Source organism: Protopterus annectens, chromosome 11.part0, assembly GCF_019279795.1.
Source record: "Protopterus annectens isolate FY-2018-M chromosome 11.part0, PAN1.0, whole genome shotgun sequence".
Lineage (NCBI taxonomy): Eukaryota > Metazoa > Chordata > Ceratodontiformes > Protopteridae > Protopterus > Protopterus annectens.
In genome coordinates, this window is record NC_056745.1 from 1,472,425,810 (window position 1) to 1,472,446,734 (window position 20,925).

At 41.6% G+C, this 20,925-nt stretch overlaps 1 protein-coding gene across 1 annotated transcript in view; it reads right to left on the reverse strand.

The window, feature by feature from the left end:
* Positions 1-20,925, reverse strand: part of IL17REL (interleukin 17 receptor E like) — an 877,228-nt gene that overhangs the window by 304,014 nt on the left and 552,289 nt on the right. The window contains exon 14 of the mRNA XM_044088776.1: positions 5,705-5,770. Within this exon, the coding sequence (XP_043944711.1) occupies positions 5,705-5,770 (66 nt within the window). The remainder of the gene's footprint in view (positions 1-5,704; positions 5,771-20,925) is intronic.

Below are 20,925 nucleotides of genomic sequence, written 5' to 3' on the forward strand. Positions count from 1 at the left end.
AGGCTGGCCTTGCCTACACATCAACTGTTTTAGTTGCATGTCTTCACGGTCTCAGACATATCCCAGATTGTTAAAGCATATAATTGCTAAAAGTCGGCTGTCAGCATATCCTGTATGACTATCAGGAATGACTTTGTGGTAAGATAATGATGATGCAAATATTTGCTTAAAAAGTTAATTATTAACTTGCGCACTGGTACAGGACACTGTGTGCTCACTGCGAGAGCTAAGCTAAATGCAAACTTTCTCCCTGAAACATCCTCTTTTCTGCTTAAAAAAAACAAGCTTGACTACAGCTCACGTACCCTAAGTTCTTAGCTCAGTCACACAGCTAAAATTCAAGACTCTCACTCTGAAACACCATCCTTTCAGATACCAAAAAACAAAAACAAAACAAGTTTGACTGCTGAGTTCACACAGCTAAAATTCAAGACTGTCTCTCTGAAACACCATCCTTTTTGCTAACAAAAAAACAAAAGAAGCTTGACTATTGCTCACACATCCTGAGTTCTTAGCTCAGTCACAGACATTCATAAGTTCATAGGTGTTTACTAGGCTAATGACTGCAAGGGCATTTTTAAGCCTAGCCATGCATCCCAAATCATTGTCATACCCTTGATAAGTTTAAGCATGGGCCTGGGAGATGAACCATTAACAGGTTACCTGTTTGCATTAGGGACGCAGGTGCCAAACCAGGGATTAATTTCCTGTTCTGCATCCAATTGTCCAAGTTGCACTTGAATCAGGTTAGGGAGGAACTCTGCTTCACATGGATGGGGAAAATTAATGTTTTCAAAGCATTTAAACAGTTTGAGGTACTGAGTCACTAAATTGAGCTACTGAGTCACTGAGGCATAGGTACATTTTATCAGGGAACTTGGAGTATTCCATTGTGATTTTGTTTAGGGCCTCCGGATTATTCATTTAAGGTTTATAGTGGATTGCTATTCTACTTGTAATTGTCTGTTGTCTTATAATAGTAGTGAGAGTGCAGTGTCCTACCACAGAACCTATGTTTACAATGTTAAACAATATTTATTGTATTACTGGTCAGCCTGTTTCTTCTTCAGGTAATTGGTTATATTCTTGCTGGTGCTCTCTCAGCCAAATTTAATTTGTTCCACTCATCTTTGCAAACTTTCCTGCACTCAGCTTGTTTGCTGTGATGCTGTAACTGTCTGACAATAACTCATCTGTAGTTTCATAGTGTTTTGCAGTACTTCACCTTTTCAAAACAGCTCTACAGTCTGGAATAGCATAACCTTTGTGCTTCCAAAGCATCTGTTAGACTAATGTTATTATTATATAACATTCTTCCACTGAAGGCATAACAGATAAAGACTCCACCTGCAGTGTTGGAATTTTGGCTATCATGTCAAGCAACACTTACTTGAACTTTTCAAAACCTCACTACTTTTAACCCTGATACATTTAATGGAATCCTAAGCTCCTTTAACTGATCTAGCCTGAAAAATATTCCACTCAGTGAAGCTGTACACACATGGAACACATTTCTTCTGAAAATCCTCAATAGTCTGGATACAACTAGAACAAAATGAGTAAGGAATAACCACACTCCTTGGTTATAAACTCATACCGGGCACATAATGGATAACAGATTTAGGGCTTGGAAAGAACACAGATGAGAAAATCTGCTACAGTAACCCCTTACTAAATCAGTGCTCCAACCCTAAAACAGTCTGGTCTTCTATTAATAATATACTCCATCCTGGAACAACCACCACTTCTAATCCTGCCCCATATAACACACTCTGAAATAGCTGTTCAATTTAACATACTTTTTATCGAAAGTATTAAAGCCTTTACTAAAGATTTTCCACCTAAGAATCCTGACGTGCCCTCTCTTCAAACAGCAAAACCTCCTATTTCGCCCGAAAACCCATCCAGACCTCTTGCATCAAATCATAACTCCTTAAACCCTGCTCTCCTTCAGCAGATAATCTCCCAGCAGAATGTTTCAAGCCAGCTTCTGTTTACATAGCCTTTCCTGTGACTGTCTTAATTAATAGCATCAAACACTCCTTTATGGAAAAGAATCCTTCATCATCCCTCTTCATGAAGGGGGAACCTTATCTGATAAGACCAGTTTCAGACCTATTGCCATATTATTCCCTTTGTCAAAACGTCTGGAGAAGTGCATTCACAAACAGCTACTTGAACATATCCTTCAGGATAAGTTCCTGACACCCACACTCTGTCAACCATCTTCCCTAGAGCTATCTAAATCCACACTACTATGGTTTGACAACTACTTAACTGATAAATACTAGTCTGTTAAATGGCTCTCCACCTTTTCTCCCTTCCTGTCAGTACTGGTGTGCCACAGGTTCTATTCCTGGGCCTCTATTCTTCAATATATTTACTAACAATTTGCATAAATCCTCACAGCAAGCTTCCCCTCAAACAATACACTGATGACTCTACCTTAATATGCACTTTCTATAACCTCATACATCTTCAGAGAATTATCAAGAAACCTTTAACTCTTTTGAAAGTTGGCTAATCACCTGCTACAAAATCCCAAAAAAACAAATTACTTCTCTTTTTTTCCAAAATTCTATCTCCATGAAAACAAAACAACTTTACAATTTCTTCCTCAAATAATACCATGATTGAAGTTACCTTACATATAAAACTTCTTGGCATGGCAGTTAATGGCAATCTTAAATTTGATTTACATATCCACAATAGCACCAAAAAGCATCAAAAACTAGGTACCCTTCATAGACCAAAAAAATTCCTTACAAATTCTGCCAAGGTAACTCTCGCTACCACTTACCTCTTACCTACTATCCTATATGAAGCTCCTATGGTTCTACAGTAGAACATCAAAGTTTCAAAACTTTGAATGTTCTAATATCAACCCCTATTCACCGAACGCTTATAACATCGAACATGCAGAACAGCAAATTTTTTCCAAGGGAAAAAATTTGCTGTTTCAAAACACATACACACAACACAAGTACACCACACAAACAGCAATCCACACACATACACCTAAAATCTTACATCTAACCCTACACTAAACTGTATATATACCACTAACTATCCACTTACCTTAACCCAAACTCTAACCCTAAGGTCCGTCACTATCGCACACTCACCTCACTTGTGCCCTAACCCTAACTCATGTACCCTGCCCTAACCCTCACATCCACACAATCGCACACATACCTAACCTGCACCCTAACCCTAACTCACCTAACCCTCATGTCCACACAATCGCACACATATCTAACCTGCACCCTAACCCTAACTCACCTAACTTGTGCCCAATTGCACACTTACCTGAACCCGACCCATAACTTTCCACCAGAGCACTGAAAATAGTGAAGCGACAGAAACAGACAACCAAATTCTTTCCTTAGGAAAAAATTTGGTTTTCTGTAGCTTCGCTATTTTCAGCGTTCACTGAATAGGGGTCGATATTAGAACATTCAAAGTTTTGAAACTTCAGTGTTCTAATATATATACCCAGCTCCTATCATGACCAACCTACAAACCTCACTTAGTTCTAAACTTGAACAATCCTGCAACAAAGTTGCCAGATTTGTTTGCAAAAAACTTACCAGACCCACTGCTGTTTAGTATCAGAAACACTTAACCATCTTAGACTTCCTCACCACCTATCTTATACCCAGCTCATCTTAACCCACAAAATCATCTATACCCCATTTCCTCTCTTCCAAATGTGTATACCAACATGACCCCTTTGGTCAAATGATAAACAACTGCCTACCATCTATAAACCACAAACAGCTGCTGGGGTCATTTCTATTCCAATTATGTTGCTAAAACTTGGATTACAATTCCTATATCAATCAGGTCTGTCTCACAACTTCATCTTTTCAAACTCATACTAAAGGACTTCCACTCCCCCTCCTGGCTTTGTCCCTGCTCCTTCATCACCTTTCTTATAACTTCATTTAAAGTACTAAATCACTTCACCTGCTTATCCCCTTTTTTGTAATTCTTAAACTACCATGCCTACTTCTAATTGCCACAACCCAATTACTATTCCATCACTACTTCTCTGTTAACACTCAGACTTGCTTATCTACTCTAATACCTGACTCTGTTGTATTTCTTAAATTACTCCTACCTATCTTACACACCACTCTTCTATCTATAAATTCCCAATACAATGCTTGTATATTTGTGACAATAGGAGGTACTGCCAGCACCACTAGCTGGAATTTTGTAAATAATTGTATGTCATTTGTGAATATCAAACTGATTTATACAAGACGATGTGTTACAAATTTATTAGAACTGTATGTCATGTGTATATCAAACTGATTTGTACAGATGCTTGTGTTGAAAAGGTATTTGTAAAGTGCTTGTTTTTGAAATGTACCCACAGTGTGCCCTACTGGAGAGAACAGAAATGTACATGCACTTTTGTAACTATTTAAATGTATATGTTTTAACAGAGGAAACTGGAAGGTTAACCTCAGTGCAGCAAACTTTAAAATATATCTGAAATTAAATCACTTTACTGGCTAGGCCATAAAGATGCTATCTCACAGGTTTCAATACAGCCAGAGACACAATGTCTGTTCTAGGAAGCTTTCTGTATTGTCTTTGGGGTGAACTAATTACTACTCTGGAAGCATGGAGGTATGAAATTGTTTTATGATTTCCAGTACCTGCCATAGATCTGAACAAAAGCCCTTGTGTGTGTATTTCTACAGGGAGGTGCTAAATCCTGCCAGCTTCCAGCAATGGGGATTTACATGGGAATTAGAAGTCAGATGACCAGAAATTATGTCATTCTGCAAGCTATCCCAGAAGTAATATTTTTAGATATTATTTTGAGAAGTCTCTTAGTGAGACTGAGCATTCTGTAATCTGTCTTGGGTCTGACAACAAGAAGGACCAGTCACCACATTATCTGCCTTGTTCTGTTAGGTCAGTAGGGAATAGTATAATTCTCTTAGATTCAGTCAGGAGTAGTGAAGTTTAGTTTAGATATTGTTTTCTTTATTTGTCTGAGCCTGTCCTTCAATGTTATTTTAAATATTTCCTGTGATTTGAGCTCTGATGTCACTGTGAATATATACTTAGTATTTTCTTGTTCTTATATTATTTATTATTAAATATATTTAAACCTTTCATTGTCGCAGATCTTTGCATAGATATTTAAGTTTTGAGAGTATTTGCATATTTATTTGGTGACACCATGTGGGCCACTCCTAATAGCCTTGCTCTTGGTCAAACTATCATTTGTATTAATATTAATTTCACTCAGTATATTGGGTACCCTTGGAAGAGCCTTAAGGTAGCTGGTAGGAGTGTCTGATGGCAGTCATAACTACCTTATAGTCTGGGCAGAAGGAGGTATATCTAGTAAACCTGTGCTAGCCTTTCCCAGGCATTTGTGTGTGTGTGTGTGTGTGTGTGTGTGTGTGTGTGTGTGTGTGTGTGTGTGTGTTAATGGCAACTGATTTATATTTGTATATATTAGTGTGTTTTGGATTTCTTCTAAGGAAATTATGAAGAGAAGTGTGGTAAACAGGTATAAAACTTAGCACAGGTAAATGTGATTGTTAGTGAATTATCACAGCTGACATTTATATTGAATGATTCCTAAAGTAATATAGATTTTATAGAAAAATGCCATTTTATATTTTCTTCTCTTTTTAATAAAATATTTGGTATCTCGAAGTACAAAATCCCTTACCTTAATACAAGCATGTGATCCACACATTTCTTTTGATATTCTTATGCTTTTGTTGCCTGAAAAGGACTATAAAAATAACATAAAATTAATGGCAGAAGACAATTGTTAATTTTTGTATAAAAGACCAGAACAGTTTTATTCTAATGCTGTTTCTTTTCATGGCAAACACACATCCCGTTTATTAAGTGATCTTCATGATTTGTTTTTGGAACTTTTGCTGTTCTCTGTGTATGTGCATTTTTTTCTTAAGCACATCCTCTTTGTTCAACCCCATAGTCTGTGCAGATGCCCTCATGATTTCAAAGGTATGTGCAGCTCACTGGAACATAAAATAGGAACCCCAACAAGTGCAGGCAGCTGAAACTCATTGCTTCATTAGGAAGCACCACCTACTCAATCTCAAAAAGCTAAGTCCATAGTTTGGAGTCAAGGCAAATGTCTGAAGCTAACACTCTTAAATGGGGACATTATGAAACATGTAATTTCTCAGATTACTTTACTTTTGCAATACCATATATATGACCACTAATTATGAATGGAAAACCTATTAGTCATCTGACAAAATAGCAAGTAATTACAGTAGTCAAACTCAAATTGCTTAAGCCATGAAACCGGCACTGTAATTGGTGAAGGAGTGTTATTGGCCCAGAAAGAATATGGTAAACAGTTAGATGTTCTTCTATGTATTAGAATATGCATAGGTTCATAGATAGGTACTAGGCTATTGGCCCTAGGGCCTATATAAGCCTAGCCAAAAAGGTACCCTGGCTTTCGCCACCCAAGAAAATTATTTTCCTGTGCCCCTGTCGAGCAGAGCCACAGAAGTGATCCCAGGGGTGAATCTCCTATTTCCCATCCAATCATTAAGATTTTTCTTGAAGAGTGCTAATGAGGAGCTTTGTTTGATATAGACAGGTAGTTTGTTCCAGAGTATGGGAAGTCTCTGGGACAGGAATCTATCCCTCCAGCATGTTCTGTTTATTGTGATGACAAGGTTTAGGTTCCTGGAGCGTGTAGCTCAGAGGGAATGGGATTTCCTTAAGTGGAGCATGTCCATCAGCTCTGGGTTTGACATAGCTTTGTATGTTAGGCAGAGATTGCCTCTGAATAGGCGATATCAAAGGAGTAAAGATGGAGTTTTTTGAGACGGTCTGCGTAGGGCATCTATTTGAGGCCGATAATCCTCTTTGTGAGGTATTTCTGTGGCCTTTTCAGTTATTGCAGATGTCTTGTGAGGTATATACCAAAAGGGGCATTGTAGTGAGGTGTATACCAAAAGGGGTGTTGTACTCTATAATGGGTCTAATGAGTGATGATTAGAGGGGAACAATTACCTCTTTTTTTCCTGGATGAGAAACCTTTTGTGATGAGGTGTGCCACGTACAAGGATTTCCTGACTACTGTGGCAATATGATTATCAAAGGAGGGACTACTGTCCAGCTGTATCCCAAGGTCTTTTATCACTCTTTCAGTGTTAAGTAGACTACCGCCTGTGTGGTAGTTCATGGGTACAGAGTTTTTACCAAAGGGGATGACAATGCACTTTCTGGCATTGAGCTTGAGGCCATGGCTTTGACACCAGGCATCTGTCCCTTTTGTAAGATGTCCACATCATTAGGAGTTTCGATTATGGCTCCTAGTTTGCAGTCATCTGCAAACTTCATTAGCTAAAGACCTTCTGTGTTAGCCTGTACTTCAGAGAAGTAGATACTAAACAGGAGAGGACCCAGGACTGAACCCTGTGGTACTCCACTTGTCACTGGTCTGAAGTCGGATTTGGAGTCTGCTACTTTTACAGTGTGGGTTCTGTCAATGAGCCAGTTGGCAAGATATCTTGTAACATAGGGATTTATACCTAGTTTAGTGAGTTTATCTATAATTCCTGGGTGGGGGGTGGTGTTGAAAGCCTTGGCAAGATCTAGATAGGCTGTGTGAACCACCTTACCCTCGTCTGTGGCTTTGGTGACTGCTTCAAAGAAGTCTATCAGGTTTAGGAGACATGATCTGCCTTTTACAAACCTGAACTGGGTGGAGTCCAGAGTTTGGAGACTATCAATGTCTTTGTTTATAAGGTCCATGATGATACATTCCATGGCCTTGCAGACCAGGCTTGTCAGGCTAATGGGGCAGTAGTTCCTGGGGTCCGTGGTGGCTCCCCCTTTGTGGAGTGGGATAACTGTTGCTATGTGTCATTCAGTGGGCACAAAGCCTGAGGTGAGACTATGACTGAACATGGTGCTTAGGTGGGGTGCCAGTTTATTCTACAGTTCATGTAGAACGGAGCCTGGGATGTTGTCAGGTCCCATGGATGCTGTGCTCTTGGCTTTGGAGAGTGTGGTTTTTACCTTTGCAGCCATGATTACAGGAACTTTGCATTCTTCTGGTATATAGATGGGCCCTTTGGGGGATGAGAGGGGGGTAAAGTTAGCACTGAACCTATCTGCCAGGATGTTGGCAATATCAGTTGGTTCTGTATATTTAGTGCCATTGTGCTGTAACTCAGAGCAGATCTGAGTGTTGCCATTGAGATTCTTGACATAGCTATAGAATACTTTGTGGTTGTCTTTAGACTGAGGCTGACCAGGGAGTTCCTCCAATCATGGGATTTTACTCTTTTTTGCATGACCCAGCTGTCTGTCCTATAATCTACAAGTTTCTGCTACTTGGTCTGAGGAGGGGAACATGACTGTACTTCTCTAAAGAGAACTATAAGTGTCATAGTTCTTAAATTAGAGATACTGAAATCCGCCTTCACTATTCAGACTGCCTGTAGGTCCCTGAGAAAGTCACATGCCTGTCTTACAGATTTATGCTTAAAAGGAGGTCACTAACTGATCTAATGCAAATGGAGTAATGACTCTTCAGAGTAGCAAATAACTCACAGTAAGTGTTGATGTATGCATTCACCAATTGTCTGCTGTCCAATTATAAAAGAGAAGCCTCAAAATGATGATGCTTCATAAAGGAGTTCATGGTTTTGGCTGTGGATAATTTAATGCTGCATTGCTTCATATGATGACACATAGTGAGGTAATACACACGTGGACAAAGTGACATTGCAATAAACTCTTTACATGAGGCACATGATTTAAAACATATTTCATAGTTTCTATTAGGGATATGCATTCTACTTTCACAGTCAGTGAAATGGGCTTTATATATAAAATACAGAGTGCCATTGAGAGACACACTTTGCTTTTGTAATTCAGAGAAGTGTCATTTCCAATTACAAAAAAAAAAAAAAAACCCAGAAAAACTGCAAAAGCTGGCATTTCTAAAATGAAGTTGTGGTGGTGCATGACATGCCACATATGCATTCTGAATTTAGAAAAAAAGAGAAAAAAATAACTTTGCAAGTTGATTAACAAGATTTTAAACTCTAGTCCCACAGTAAAGCATAAACCATGACTGATGTGTGTGTTTGTGTGTGTGTGTGTGTGTGTGTGTGTGTGTTGCAGTGTGAAGTGTATTGCAGCTATCTATAGCATTCCAGAGACTGTCTGTGAAGTAGTTCTATACCTTTTTTTCCCTTCTTTGAATAGTAATACATTATAGCAGCTGAAACTCCATGCTCTGCAAAGAATTATGATTTGGTCTTCCAGATCTTAACTTAAATGTAATACATGGAGCAATGTGATTACACTCTGATATCAGTTAAAAGACACCCTGATTCATTGCTACTCAATGCAAGACCCGATCTTGTGAACAATTAGAAGAGCACTTACATTTGTTAAACATCACTAACGCACTGTTAACTCATCCCCTCCAGTACAGCTCTTTTGAGTGTGTACCTTTAACTCCCAGTGAGTGTGGCTTCATCCTTTAAAAAATAAACTTATTGCCTTGCAGTTCTAACCAATACTAATTGACAGAGGTCATATATCAATACAATTGTATTTGCCATCATGTATGCTTCAAGATAAAATATTCTGATACCTTGTATGTATCATGGTTTTGGAATTATTAATGCAAATATGAACAGGCAATATGTGATGCCTAGAAGCACAGTAGGAGGTAACTGCAGAAATGACTGGAGACGTCATTTGGCTGTATGCACTAGGCACTAAAAGCTGACAGTGCCAGCCATTAAATAACATTTCTGCCTACCATCTACAAAATTGCAGGCACTAAAATTAAAAGAAAAAAAAAAAACTGCTTCGCTTACATGAGGAATATGAAAGGACATCCCCTGCTCTCTGTTTGACAGTACTTTCCAACTACTTTACTGGCTTTCAAAGTCAGTACAACACTTTGCGTTCTGCATCCCCCAAACCCATGCTACTTTTTGCTACTTTTATGTACTAATCCATCAAAATGCTATACCTTAGAGAAGTGGGAATACTACAAGACACAGTGTCTCAGACTTAGAACATATAAATCCTCATTTCTGCATAATCAGTCTCAGTGGTCCAGGACTTGCACTTATCAGGCTTAGAATTTAAAACTATTTCAAATTAAAATTTATCATAAATTCAAGAAATGGCTTATGTAGTAAATACTCTTGAAGCTTATAAATGAAAAAAAAATCTGCTGATGATTTAACTGCTGTGCCTTCTTGTTCATTGTGCAAATATTCTCTGTAGCTAAAAGAACAGACATAGAATTCACATCTCAGGAAAACTAAACTGAAAACTTCCCCACTCCCAAAATAGACATTGTGATGACTCTCCCTAGAGCTTTAAAAATGTAGACAGAAACAAATGCTCTGTGTTTTCAAAGAAGACTAAATATTCTGTGTACTCAGAACTGGATCCAGCACTAAGTGACCTAGGCAGTCACCTAGTGCCCTCTGGCTAGGAGGGGCCCCAGCTGGCTGGCTGGGAGTGGGCCTGCTGACTTGGGGGAGGGGGCTGTCACAACATTTACTTTTAATTAAAAAAAGAATAAATTACTTGTCTTCTTTAAGGGCTTTTGTTCTTCTTTAACTCATTATATCTGAGTGAAGCCTCTAGGTGCATCTGCAATCAACTTCTACAGATGCCTCTTTGCATCAAATATTGGTTGTTCATATTTGCATCAATAATTCCAAAACCATGCTATGTACAAGGTTTTAAAAAATTTCATTTTAAAGCTTACACAATAGTAAACTCAATGCATTAATATCTGACTTCTATCTACTGCAGCTAAATAGATATTAACTGTTGTTTTTATGATATTCATTTATATAGATATAATTTTCACATTTTTCTAAATATCTCAACAACCAAGTAACACAGACATAACTCCTTAGTCTAATATAAAAGCTCCCAGCTAGATTAATAAAATGCTGATGACAGTATATGTGTAACTTGAGTGGTTGCTGAGATATTGTAAGTTGTTTACAAACTATTACAAATGTAACAGTTACTGGGCCGGATTCACGAAGGCTTGCATGGAGTCTAAGACTAGAGTAAGACTCCATTCAGCCAACATGTCTGCCGAACGATCCAGGAACAGCCTGCAGGGACGTGCAAGAGAACTCCTAAAACTACTCTTGCACGGACAGGGTTAGTTTATGCAAATTACCTCATTTGCTGCTGAAAGCTATGGAAATGAGGTAAATTTGCGATCCAGGAAACACTAACCTGTCCAAGCAAGAGTAGTGTTATTTGCAGAACTGTACTTGGTTGGCAACTGAGTACCATTCTGCAAATAGCAAAACAGAGCCATGGCAGCTCCAAATAAATGATGCATCCAGTTGAGGAAGCATGCCAATGGCCAGATATACGGCCATTGTTATTTTTTTCCATTGCAAAATAAAAAAAAAATTTGTTTTTTCCTCGATCTCCAATGTTTAAGCATAGCGCAGTGCCTCGCAAATGTGCTGCGCTCTAAAAACCAGAAAAACAAAAAATAAAAGCCACAAATAGGGATTTTATTCAAAATATTAATTTGCCATGCAAGTGAATGGCAGGCTGAAGATAACATGGCTACTGAGTAGAGGTTGCTAAGGGGGGAAGCTCAGTCTGAGAGATGTAACCAAGCATTAGTAGGCAATCCTATGCAAATGAGGATAAGGATAGTGAAGCCCAATTTTTCCTGCTATGTGAACCATGTCCCTAGAGTGTAAGAGTAGGATAAGGGGAGTAACAGAGTAGAAGATGGGTGACATCATGAGGGGGTATGTATCAAAAAGACTGTAAGCTGATTGGAGCAGAGTGGAATGTGCTTGCTGTGAGTTACTCAGGACTAAAAGAGGTGTGTCTACAGTTGTCTAAACTGAAATCCAGAAACTGAAGGTGTACACTGTGGCTATCACTGAAGTTTCTTGCAAAGCTGCTTACACTGTGTGCGCGATCTGTAAACCCGTCTAAGCCTGTGTGCACCCGTGTAAGCCTGTGTTAGGCTGTCTAAGCATGTATACATGAATGTGCACCTGCCTAAGCCTATGTAAGCTTGTGTAAGCCTGTGTGCACGTGTGTGCGCTCATGTGCACGTGTTTGCACGGCGCTGCCCCCTGTGGAAACAGAAATGGGAAATGGAAGGAAAGGAAGTATTAGGAAGTTAACCAAGGAGAACTAGCAGAGCTGCTAGGTGAAATCAATCAGAATCAGCAAATTACACAGGCAGTACAGTAGCCCAGCCCAGCCCAGCACCTAAAACTCTGCAAACAACATTCCCCCTTGTTTTTCTCAGAAACACTGCAACACTGCAGTCAACAAAGAGAAGTGAAAACTTAAAAAGCTTAAACTGAGACATAAAAATGTTAGGGGCTGCCATTGCTGTTATAAGGCAACATGTGCAAGATGCTGAGGGTGGTGCCATTGTGAATGCTGCTGAGCAACCACAATGAGGAGATGGAGAAGAGTGTACAGACTCGGGGTAACCTACCAGGGGCTACATGAGCTGGAGATAGTGGAGCGCTATAGAGTGGAAAGATAGCTCCTGCAGCAAATTGTTGAGCTGTGCAGGCCACGCCTCACACACAGAACCAACAGAGGGGTGGAAACCAAGGCATGTGTTGGCCTAAGAATACTAGCAACAGGTACCTTCCAGAGACCAACTGGTGATATGATGGGGATTTCACAGGCATCAGCATCAAGGGTACTGCACCATTTCCTGAATGCTATGTCAGCACATGTCAGTGATCATGTATATTTCCCCAATTCCCGTGAGCTATTGGCCAGCAATATGCATCTCTTCCAGCAAATAGCAGAATACCCTGAGGTAGTGGGTGCAATTGACTGCATGCACATACATATCAAAGCACCAGCTGGTGAGCAGGGTAGGGCCTACATCAACCGCAAGGGCTTCCACTCCATCAACTGCCAGGTCATGTGCGATGCCCAGGGCATAATACTGAATGTGTGTGCTGGCTGCCCTAGAAGCTACCACGATTCCCATATCTGGCATCTGTTGCAGCTGTACCAGACATTTTCAAATGGGGACATCCCTGAAGGTCACCTAGTGGGGGATGCTGGATACGCACTGGAGCCATGGCTGATGACACCCATCAGAAATGCACACACACCTGAACAAGAACTCCATAATGAGGCACACGCACAAACACAAAATGTAATCGAGCGTGTGTTTGGGATGCTCAAGTCACGGTTCTGGTGCCTGGACACATCTGGTGGAGCCTTGCAGTACTCACCAACTACATGTACCCAAATTGTCATGGTATGTGCCTTGCTACACAATATGATCCTGTGAAAACAGCTGCAGCAGAAACAGCATGGGGCAGGGCCAAACAGCAACCCACCATTGCCAAGGCCTGCACAGGCACAGCGTGACTCGGAGGAGGAACAACCTGAGCCTGCCCCAGTAGGCAGAAGGAAGTGTGCCCAGTATGCCTTGTTCTTGGCAAAGAGGCAATGCATAGCACATACAGTGGCTCAGTAGGACCCTGGAAATGATAACTCTCTCTGACTGGCACATAAAATAAAAGGGATGCCTAACTTGACACTACCTGTTTCCAAACATGTATAGGGAGTGTAGTATGTGCATCCAACATAGGCAGCCCTGCAGCACTACCTGAGGCATGATTGCCATGTTTTAAGCAATATAAAGCAGTGCTAAGCAACTTTTAACAATATCTAGTATATATAAACAAAATTGCTCGTGCAATGTTGGCCAAGGTCAGGCAAAGTTGAGCAAAGTCAGTTAAACATGCTCATATCTGCTTTACTGTTCCTTAAGCAGTCTGGTCTGGCCAGCATGAAAATAAAAACCAGTGACAGGGCTTGAACCCAGGATACTATGCACTATAGTCACAGTACTGAACCACTAAGCCATGATAGCATTACAATGGCACAGACACAGCAGGACAATTGTACACTAATGCAAACACAAAGCAATGCGGTATCATGCCCCTAATGAGGCAAATGGGTAACCTCACCCACACGCCTATGCAGACAGAGAACATCAGGCCAGGCGTTGTGATGTGGGTTGTGTAGGCTATGAAGTCACAAGCTAATATATGTGACAATGGATGCTAAGATCTGTAGTACAGTAGTATGCCTCAAGCGAGTACGATAGGCAACAGTACAGACTGTAATGGTGTCCTGTACATAGCAGTGCAGGCACAGCAAATGTGTATAAGTGTCAGGTGAAACCCACATCCTATGTACACCCACAGTAACAATCCAGTGTGCCCACGGGTAGAATTGTACAAAGAATAGCTGTCCCCCCTGTATGTAGAAATGTTGATAGGTCTATGCAAAGTGTCTCATGGAAGCCCTGTAGGCACAGCATGATCCCTGTTGATCTATGACACAAAGGTGAGCCCTGCTGTAAAATACACCTTATTTACCATACACATATAGTATAAATGTGTATACTGTATGTGCTCACACACTCCAAACAAATGTAATGGATTTCATTCAGCATCACACTGAAAGGTCATACTGGGCATGCTCACACACCTAGGCTAAATATGGATGAGATAATAAGGGGTCTATGGAGAAATGTGTATAGTCATCTCTACTTCCAGAAACACATTCACAAAGTAGTCTGAAAATCCTGCTATGTGTTCACACAAACTGCCAAGGTCTGTGAATGTAGGTCAAAGGAGGTTGCCACTACTCAGCAGTCATCAGACCTGTCAGAGAGTACCACAACACACTTGTGATGAATCTGACTAGGCACGTTCAGGAGCTAAAAAGACCAATGAAGTGCCTTAACAAGAGGATTACTGGCCTCAAATAGTTGCACCATGCAACAAAAATGAATGTCACCCAAGCTGTACTCTGTTGCATACTGTCTACGCAGGAGATCTCTGCCCAACAGACAGGTCCATGTCATGGTTACACTCAGATCTGTTCTGAGTTACAGCTCAATGACACTAAATGTACAGAGCCAACTGATATTGGCAACATCTTGGCAGACAGGATCAGTGTTAACTTTACCCCCCACTCACCCATGAAAGAGCACATGTCTATAATGGAAGACTGCAAAGTTGCTGTCATCACGGCTGCACAGGTAAAAAACGATCTCTGAAGCCAGTATCACAGCAGCCATGGGACTAGATAACTTCCCAGGCTGTGTAGTATCTACTTCCCTGAAGTAAACATTAACATGGACGTTCTGTGGCTACTGAAGTTTCCAGAGGACTGCAAACTAGCAGCCATCATTGTAAACACTAAAGATGTGGACATCCTACAAAAGAGCCTCACTGAGACAGATGGCTGTTGTCCAAGCCATGGGCTGTAGCTCAATGCCAAAAGGTGCATTATCATCACCTTTGTTAAAATCTCTGTAGCCAAGAACTACAACATAGGTGGTAGTATACCTCACACTGTAAGTGTGACAAGAGACCCTGGGTCACAGGTGGACAGTGGATACAACTGTGATAAGCACATTCCCACAGTAGTCAGGAAACTCTCTTGTGTGGCACACCTCATCACAAAATGTGTCTCATGCAGAATAAAAGAGGGCATTGTTCCCCTCTACTCATCACTCACTAGAACTATAAAATAGTACAATGCCACTGTTGCTATGTACCTCACAAGACAACTACAACTGGAAAGCCAGCAGCAATACCTCACAAAGAGCATTAGTGGCCTGAAATACATGCCATACACAGACCATCGCAAAATGCTCCATCTGTACTCCTTTGCATATCGCCTACTCAGAGGTGTTCACTGCCTAACATACAAAGCTATGTCAAACATAGAGCTGCTGGTGGACCCAAAACCATGAGTGAAATACAAAAGGAAGGGATGTAGACATTTACCTTATGGATATCCACACCTTCAGGTTACTGGCACAGCATGAGGCCTTGGAGACCATGCAAGTGCAACTAACATTGGGCAAAGTTGCCCATCAGATTGTAGCCTGCTACAGATCATGTACCTTGTCTCAGGAACCTCACTCAGTATTCTGGAGAACAATGGCAAATATAAAGGTCCTATCAAGCACCATTATATAAGGAGATTACAACTACCCAAACATTGAGTGTGTGGATTACTCATATACAACGTCCTTTGCCCAATGTGTCCTACAATTAAGAAACTCTAACACCCTGGAACAGCTGGTCAGCACGCCCACTACAGGTGACAACATACTGGACATGATCATCACCAACATGGGGTACCAGTGTTCCACAACAGAGATAAACTCCTCACTGGGGATATCAGATCATGAAGTAATCACACTGGGCATCCACATCCCGCCCCCACACCCAGTCAATGAAACCACTGTGAAGACATTTGCAAAAGCAAATGGCACACTTCCCAAGACCAAAGTGGAAAGTTCCGAAGACCTCTTGCTGTAGGATAATGGTATGCAATCTGCAGAAACATTTACAAGTGCATCCTATGAGCATCTACAGGGATGCATGGAATGAGACATCACAAATAAAGCCAAGATGCACTCCTCCAAAAATAGGACAACAAGCAGGTGTTTGTTGTCCATAAATAAGCTAGACAAGAGAAAGAGGAAAGGAACACATGATAGACCCAACTTCACTAAAGGAAAGGCATCACTGATCATTATCAGGAAGAAACAATGATCGCTCATAAAATAATCCAAGGACAGTTTCTAAAGACAAATAGCCAAGGAATGTAAGAATAACAACCACAAAGCCTTCGGTAGCTATACCAGACATGTAGGTGTCAACTTCCAAATATGCTGTCAGCTACTGAAAAAAAGAATGAAATACACCAAACCAATTTTCATTGCCCACATCCAGGGGGACAAGTTCAGTGTAAACTCCCCCCCATCACCCCCAAAAGGGCCTGTGTCCATCACAGAAGGATGCAAAGACCCAGACATCATGGACATGCAGGTAAAGACAGCCCTCACCAAAGCTAAGAACATAGCATCAATGTGACTGTATGTTTTCCCAGGCTGCGTCTTACACTAGGCCCATAAGGAACTATACACTCACCTACATTCACTGTCCAGACTCAACCGTACCATAGGCTATATACCCAAAGAATGGCATACACTAACAGTCATCCAGCTCCACAAAGGGTGTGCCAAAACAGAACCTGGAAACCATTGCCCAATATGTTTACTCAGCCAGGTCTACAGAGCTATTGAGCCAATTGTCATGGAACCCATACATTGAGACACTGGAGATCTCCAGACACTGGACTCTACACAACTTTGCCTTGTTAAAGGCAGAGCCTGGCTCCCAAACCTAGTTGAGTTATTTAAAACAGTTACCATGAACATAAATGGAGGTAAAAGTAGTCCACACAGCCCATCTGGACCTCACTAAGGGCTTACTACACCATTCCCCACTCTGTCATCATGGACAAGTGTACCAGCTTGAACATTAACAGCTATGTCACAGGATGGGTGGCCAAGTGGCTCACAGATAAAACACACATGTTCATAGTTGTGGGTGCCATGTCCAACTCTAAGCCAGCCACAAATGGCATCACACAGGTCTTGGTCTTGTGATCCCACCTGTTCAGTAGATACTGCTCAGAGGTACAGGGAAGCACGGCAGGTGTATGACTGAACAGGTTTGCAGATTAATGGTAACTGTGGTCCATAATCGACTGTACAGCTGACACAGACATCCTCCAGAAGTGTCTTACAGAGACAGATACCTGGTGTCAAAACAATGCCCTCAAGCTGAATGGCAAAGAATGCATAGTCATCCCCTTTGGGTAAAACAAAGTGCACACAAATTACCACATAGGTGGTAATCCAGCATGTACGGAGAAAGTCATTATGGCCCTGGGGACACAGGTAGATAGTAAACTTACCTTTGATGAGCACATGCCCAAAGTGTTTAGACATTCCTTCAATGTAGCCCATCTAATGTCACCTAATGTAACCCACTTTGTATAGTCTGATGATGTCACCATCCTACAAATATACCTGTGGAAAGGATAATTCCCAGTAATGTGTATAGTGTGTCATGTTAATGCGTACTCCTGTAGTATCATGAAGTAGTTAGGGGGTTAGAATCCTGCACTGGACAAGTGTGTGTGTTTGTGTGTTGTCTCCTTGGGAAGGAGCAACATTTTAGGAGAGTAGTAAGAGACCTCAAAAGCGGTAAACTAACCTTTGTCAAGTCTGATGATGTCATCATCCTACAAATATACCTGTGGAAATGAGAACTCCCACTAATGTGCATAGCACGTCGTGTTAATGCGTACTCCTCTAGTATCATGAAGTAGTTAGGTAGGGGTTTGAATCCTGCACTAGACAAGTATGTGTGTGGGTTTGTGTGTTGTCTCCTTGGGAAGGGGCAACCTTTTAGGAGAGTAATAAGAGACCTCAAAAGCGGTAAACTAACCTTTGTCAAGTCTGATGATGCCACCATCCCACAAATATACCTGTGGAAAAGAGAACTCCCAGTAATGTGCATAGCGCGTTGTGTTAATGCGTACTCCTCTAGTATCATGAAGTAGTTAGATAGAGGTTTGAATCCTGCACTTGGTGAGTGTGTGTGCTGTATGTTTGAAACACTATTGGTCAATGTGTTGTGGGTTTTGCTTTTACCACTGTATGACATATCAGTATGCTTTGCACATGTGATCTAGCTGTGTGGCAAATACATATCCGTACAGGTTACCTCAATGAATGCATGTGTGGAAACCTTGCTTTCTCCAAGAACACAGCTGTCATCCTTGCCAGACTGTGCTGCTGCTTCCCAGACCTTAGGTCACATCTGTATGCTTGTGACAAGCCCAGCCACTGCAGTGATCCCTGGCCTAGGTCATCTGTGTCACACAAAGTCATTATGGTTCCTATTGGAATGTGTGAGTGAGGGTCTATGGCCGAGGGATATGTCAGAACCTGTTCAAACATATCAAAGTCTGTCAATGATGACTATTCATAACAGGTGTAGAACAACCTATGTGGATATGCATGCAGACCCCTCATTGCTTATTTGATCCACCAAGGGATTCCAAAATACCTTTGGAAATGTGATTAACAAAGGAGAGATGACATAACACTTGGTTGCATGTACACATCGGTACCTGTTCATCATGTTGGTGGCTACTACCTATGTGGTACTCTGGGGATAATATGTTCCGTAAAGGTGGATGACTATGCTTAGTTTGGTTTATAGCTTACAGCATGGGTTTGACAACAGGCATCTGTCTGTATGATACCCCTGTGGAGGATGTGTGTGTCATCTGGAGAATGCCTTATAAGCCACAGTATGCATTACCAGACGTGGACGGACATATCCCTACTGTGATTGCTTGTACCTAAGAGAGCTATATGCCAAACAGGAGTGGTCTCAGTAATGGGTGCAGGTGAATACCAGTGGTTACTGGCATTGTATAGTACCTGAAGGATCCAAATGTTGCTGTGTGTCCTACATCTGTGTGTCAGTTGTCAAGATATCATCTAACGATTGGTTATGGTCAGGCTGTTGAAGTAATGTATACTACCAGAATGCAAAACAATGACAGATAGTAACAGTATCACCCATAGCACAGTGTCAAACCATGTCATACACACGTGTAGTCAGGTTCCGGAATGTGTGTAGTACAATGCATACTGGCCACCAGTAGAAACTATGGAGTGTTACTGTGTAATACAGAGCATGTCACCCTAGCCATGTGTCCACTATGCACATACATGCAGACAGTGCACCTCCACCATGTTCACAACTGTACAAATGCAAATCTGTGCAACACACATCCCACACATACTGTCCACTCTCTAACACATGCTGCCAATACTGCACACATCAGCCAAGTGGCAAGTGGCCGGACAATACACAACTGGAACCAACACTGGTGTAAACAACACTACAATGACAATCATAGCTTTAATGCATCATGCCTGCTCAGCTACACCTTCAAGCATATCATTACACCCTACTGCTGACAACATGCTAACATTGCTATACTGCTATATAGACACCCTGTGCATCAGCACCATTGTAGCCTGTTCCTGCATCGATGTTACAGATGACAGGAGGCGGCACAAGTTTCATCATATGCACAGGGTGTGTTGTTGGTTTGCAAGAGGCCTACAGTGAGCCATCCAATTGACATGTATGTGTGTGTGTGTGTGTGTGTGTGTGTGTGTGTGTGTGTGTGTGTGTGTGAGGGGAAGAATACTGAAATGGGCCTGTGTTGTTGTAATGTGTGTGGGTATGTGTTAGCCCTAAGTGTCTGGAGTATGTGTGTGTGTCTGCATGCACACAGTTCCACCATGTGGCTGCCATATATGGGTATTTGTAGGACAGCCACAGACTGTACCTGCGATGCTTTACAGATCACCGTCTCTAGCCACGGATATGGTACCTGTGCCTGGCAGGGGTGCTATTGACACTATCAGGTACTAAGCCAGACTGGGTACTATCCCCAGAGGTGGATGGATGTACACTGGACACAGGTCCCTGCTGGGACTGTCCAGAGCCACGTGTACGTGGTCTTCTAGGGCATTCCATGGACAGCCCACCCCAAGCATTGCTGGGGCTGGTACTGGCACTACGGGAGCGTCTGTGGCTTGAGGGATGTCCGTGGTGACTTCCAGCTGCTGATGTTGCTGGCATACGTTCACATCAATATCTCAACCATCCTGCACTGTCCTGTCACATGGACATAACATTGTGGAGGATATCTAATGTCTCTCCCCAATGTCTATCAATGACCTCGGTGTACTGATGGATGGCACCTGCTAGGTCATGGATACTGTCAATGACGGCAGTGTTATGTGCCCTCTGTGCCCTTAGTCCCTGTCTGGTGTACCGTTCCATACATGCCTGTGCCTCCATGACAGCCTGGAACATGCATGACGTTGTCAGACCTGTGGCATGTCTGCGAGTGGCATGATGAGCAGCAGTGCTCCTACGAGAACCCCTGGACATCTGCCTT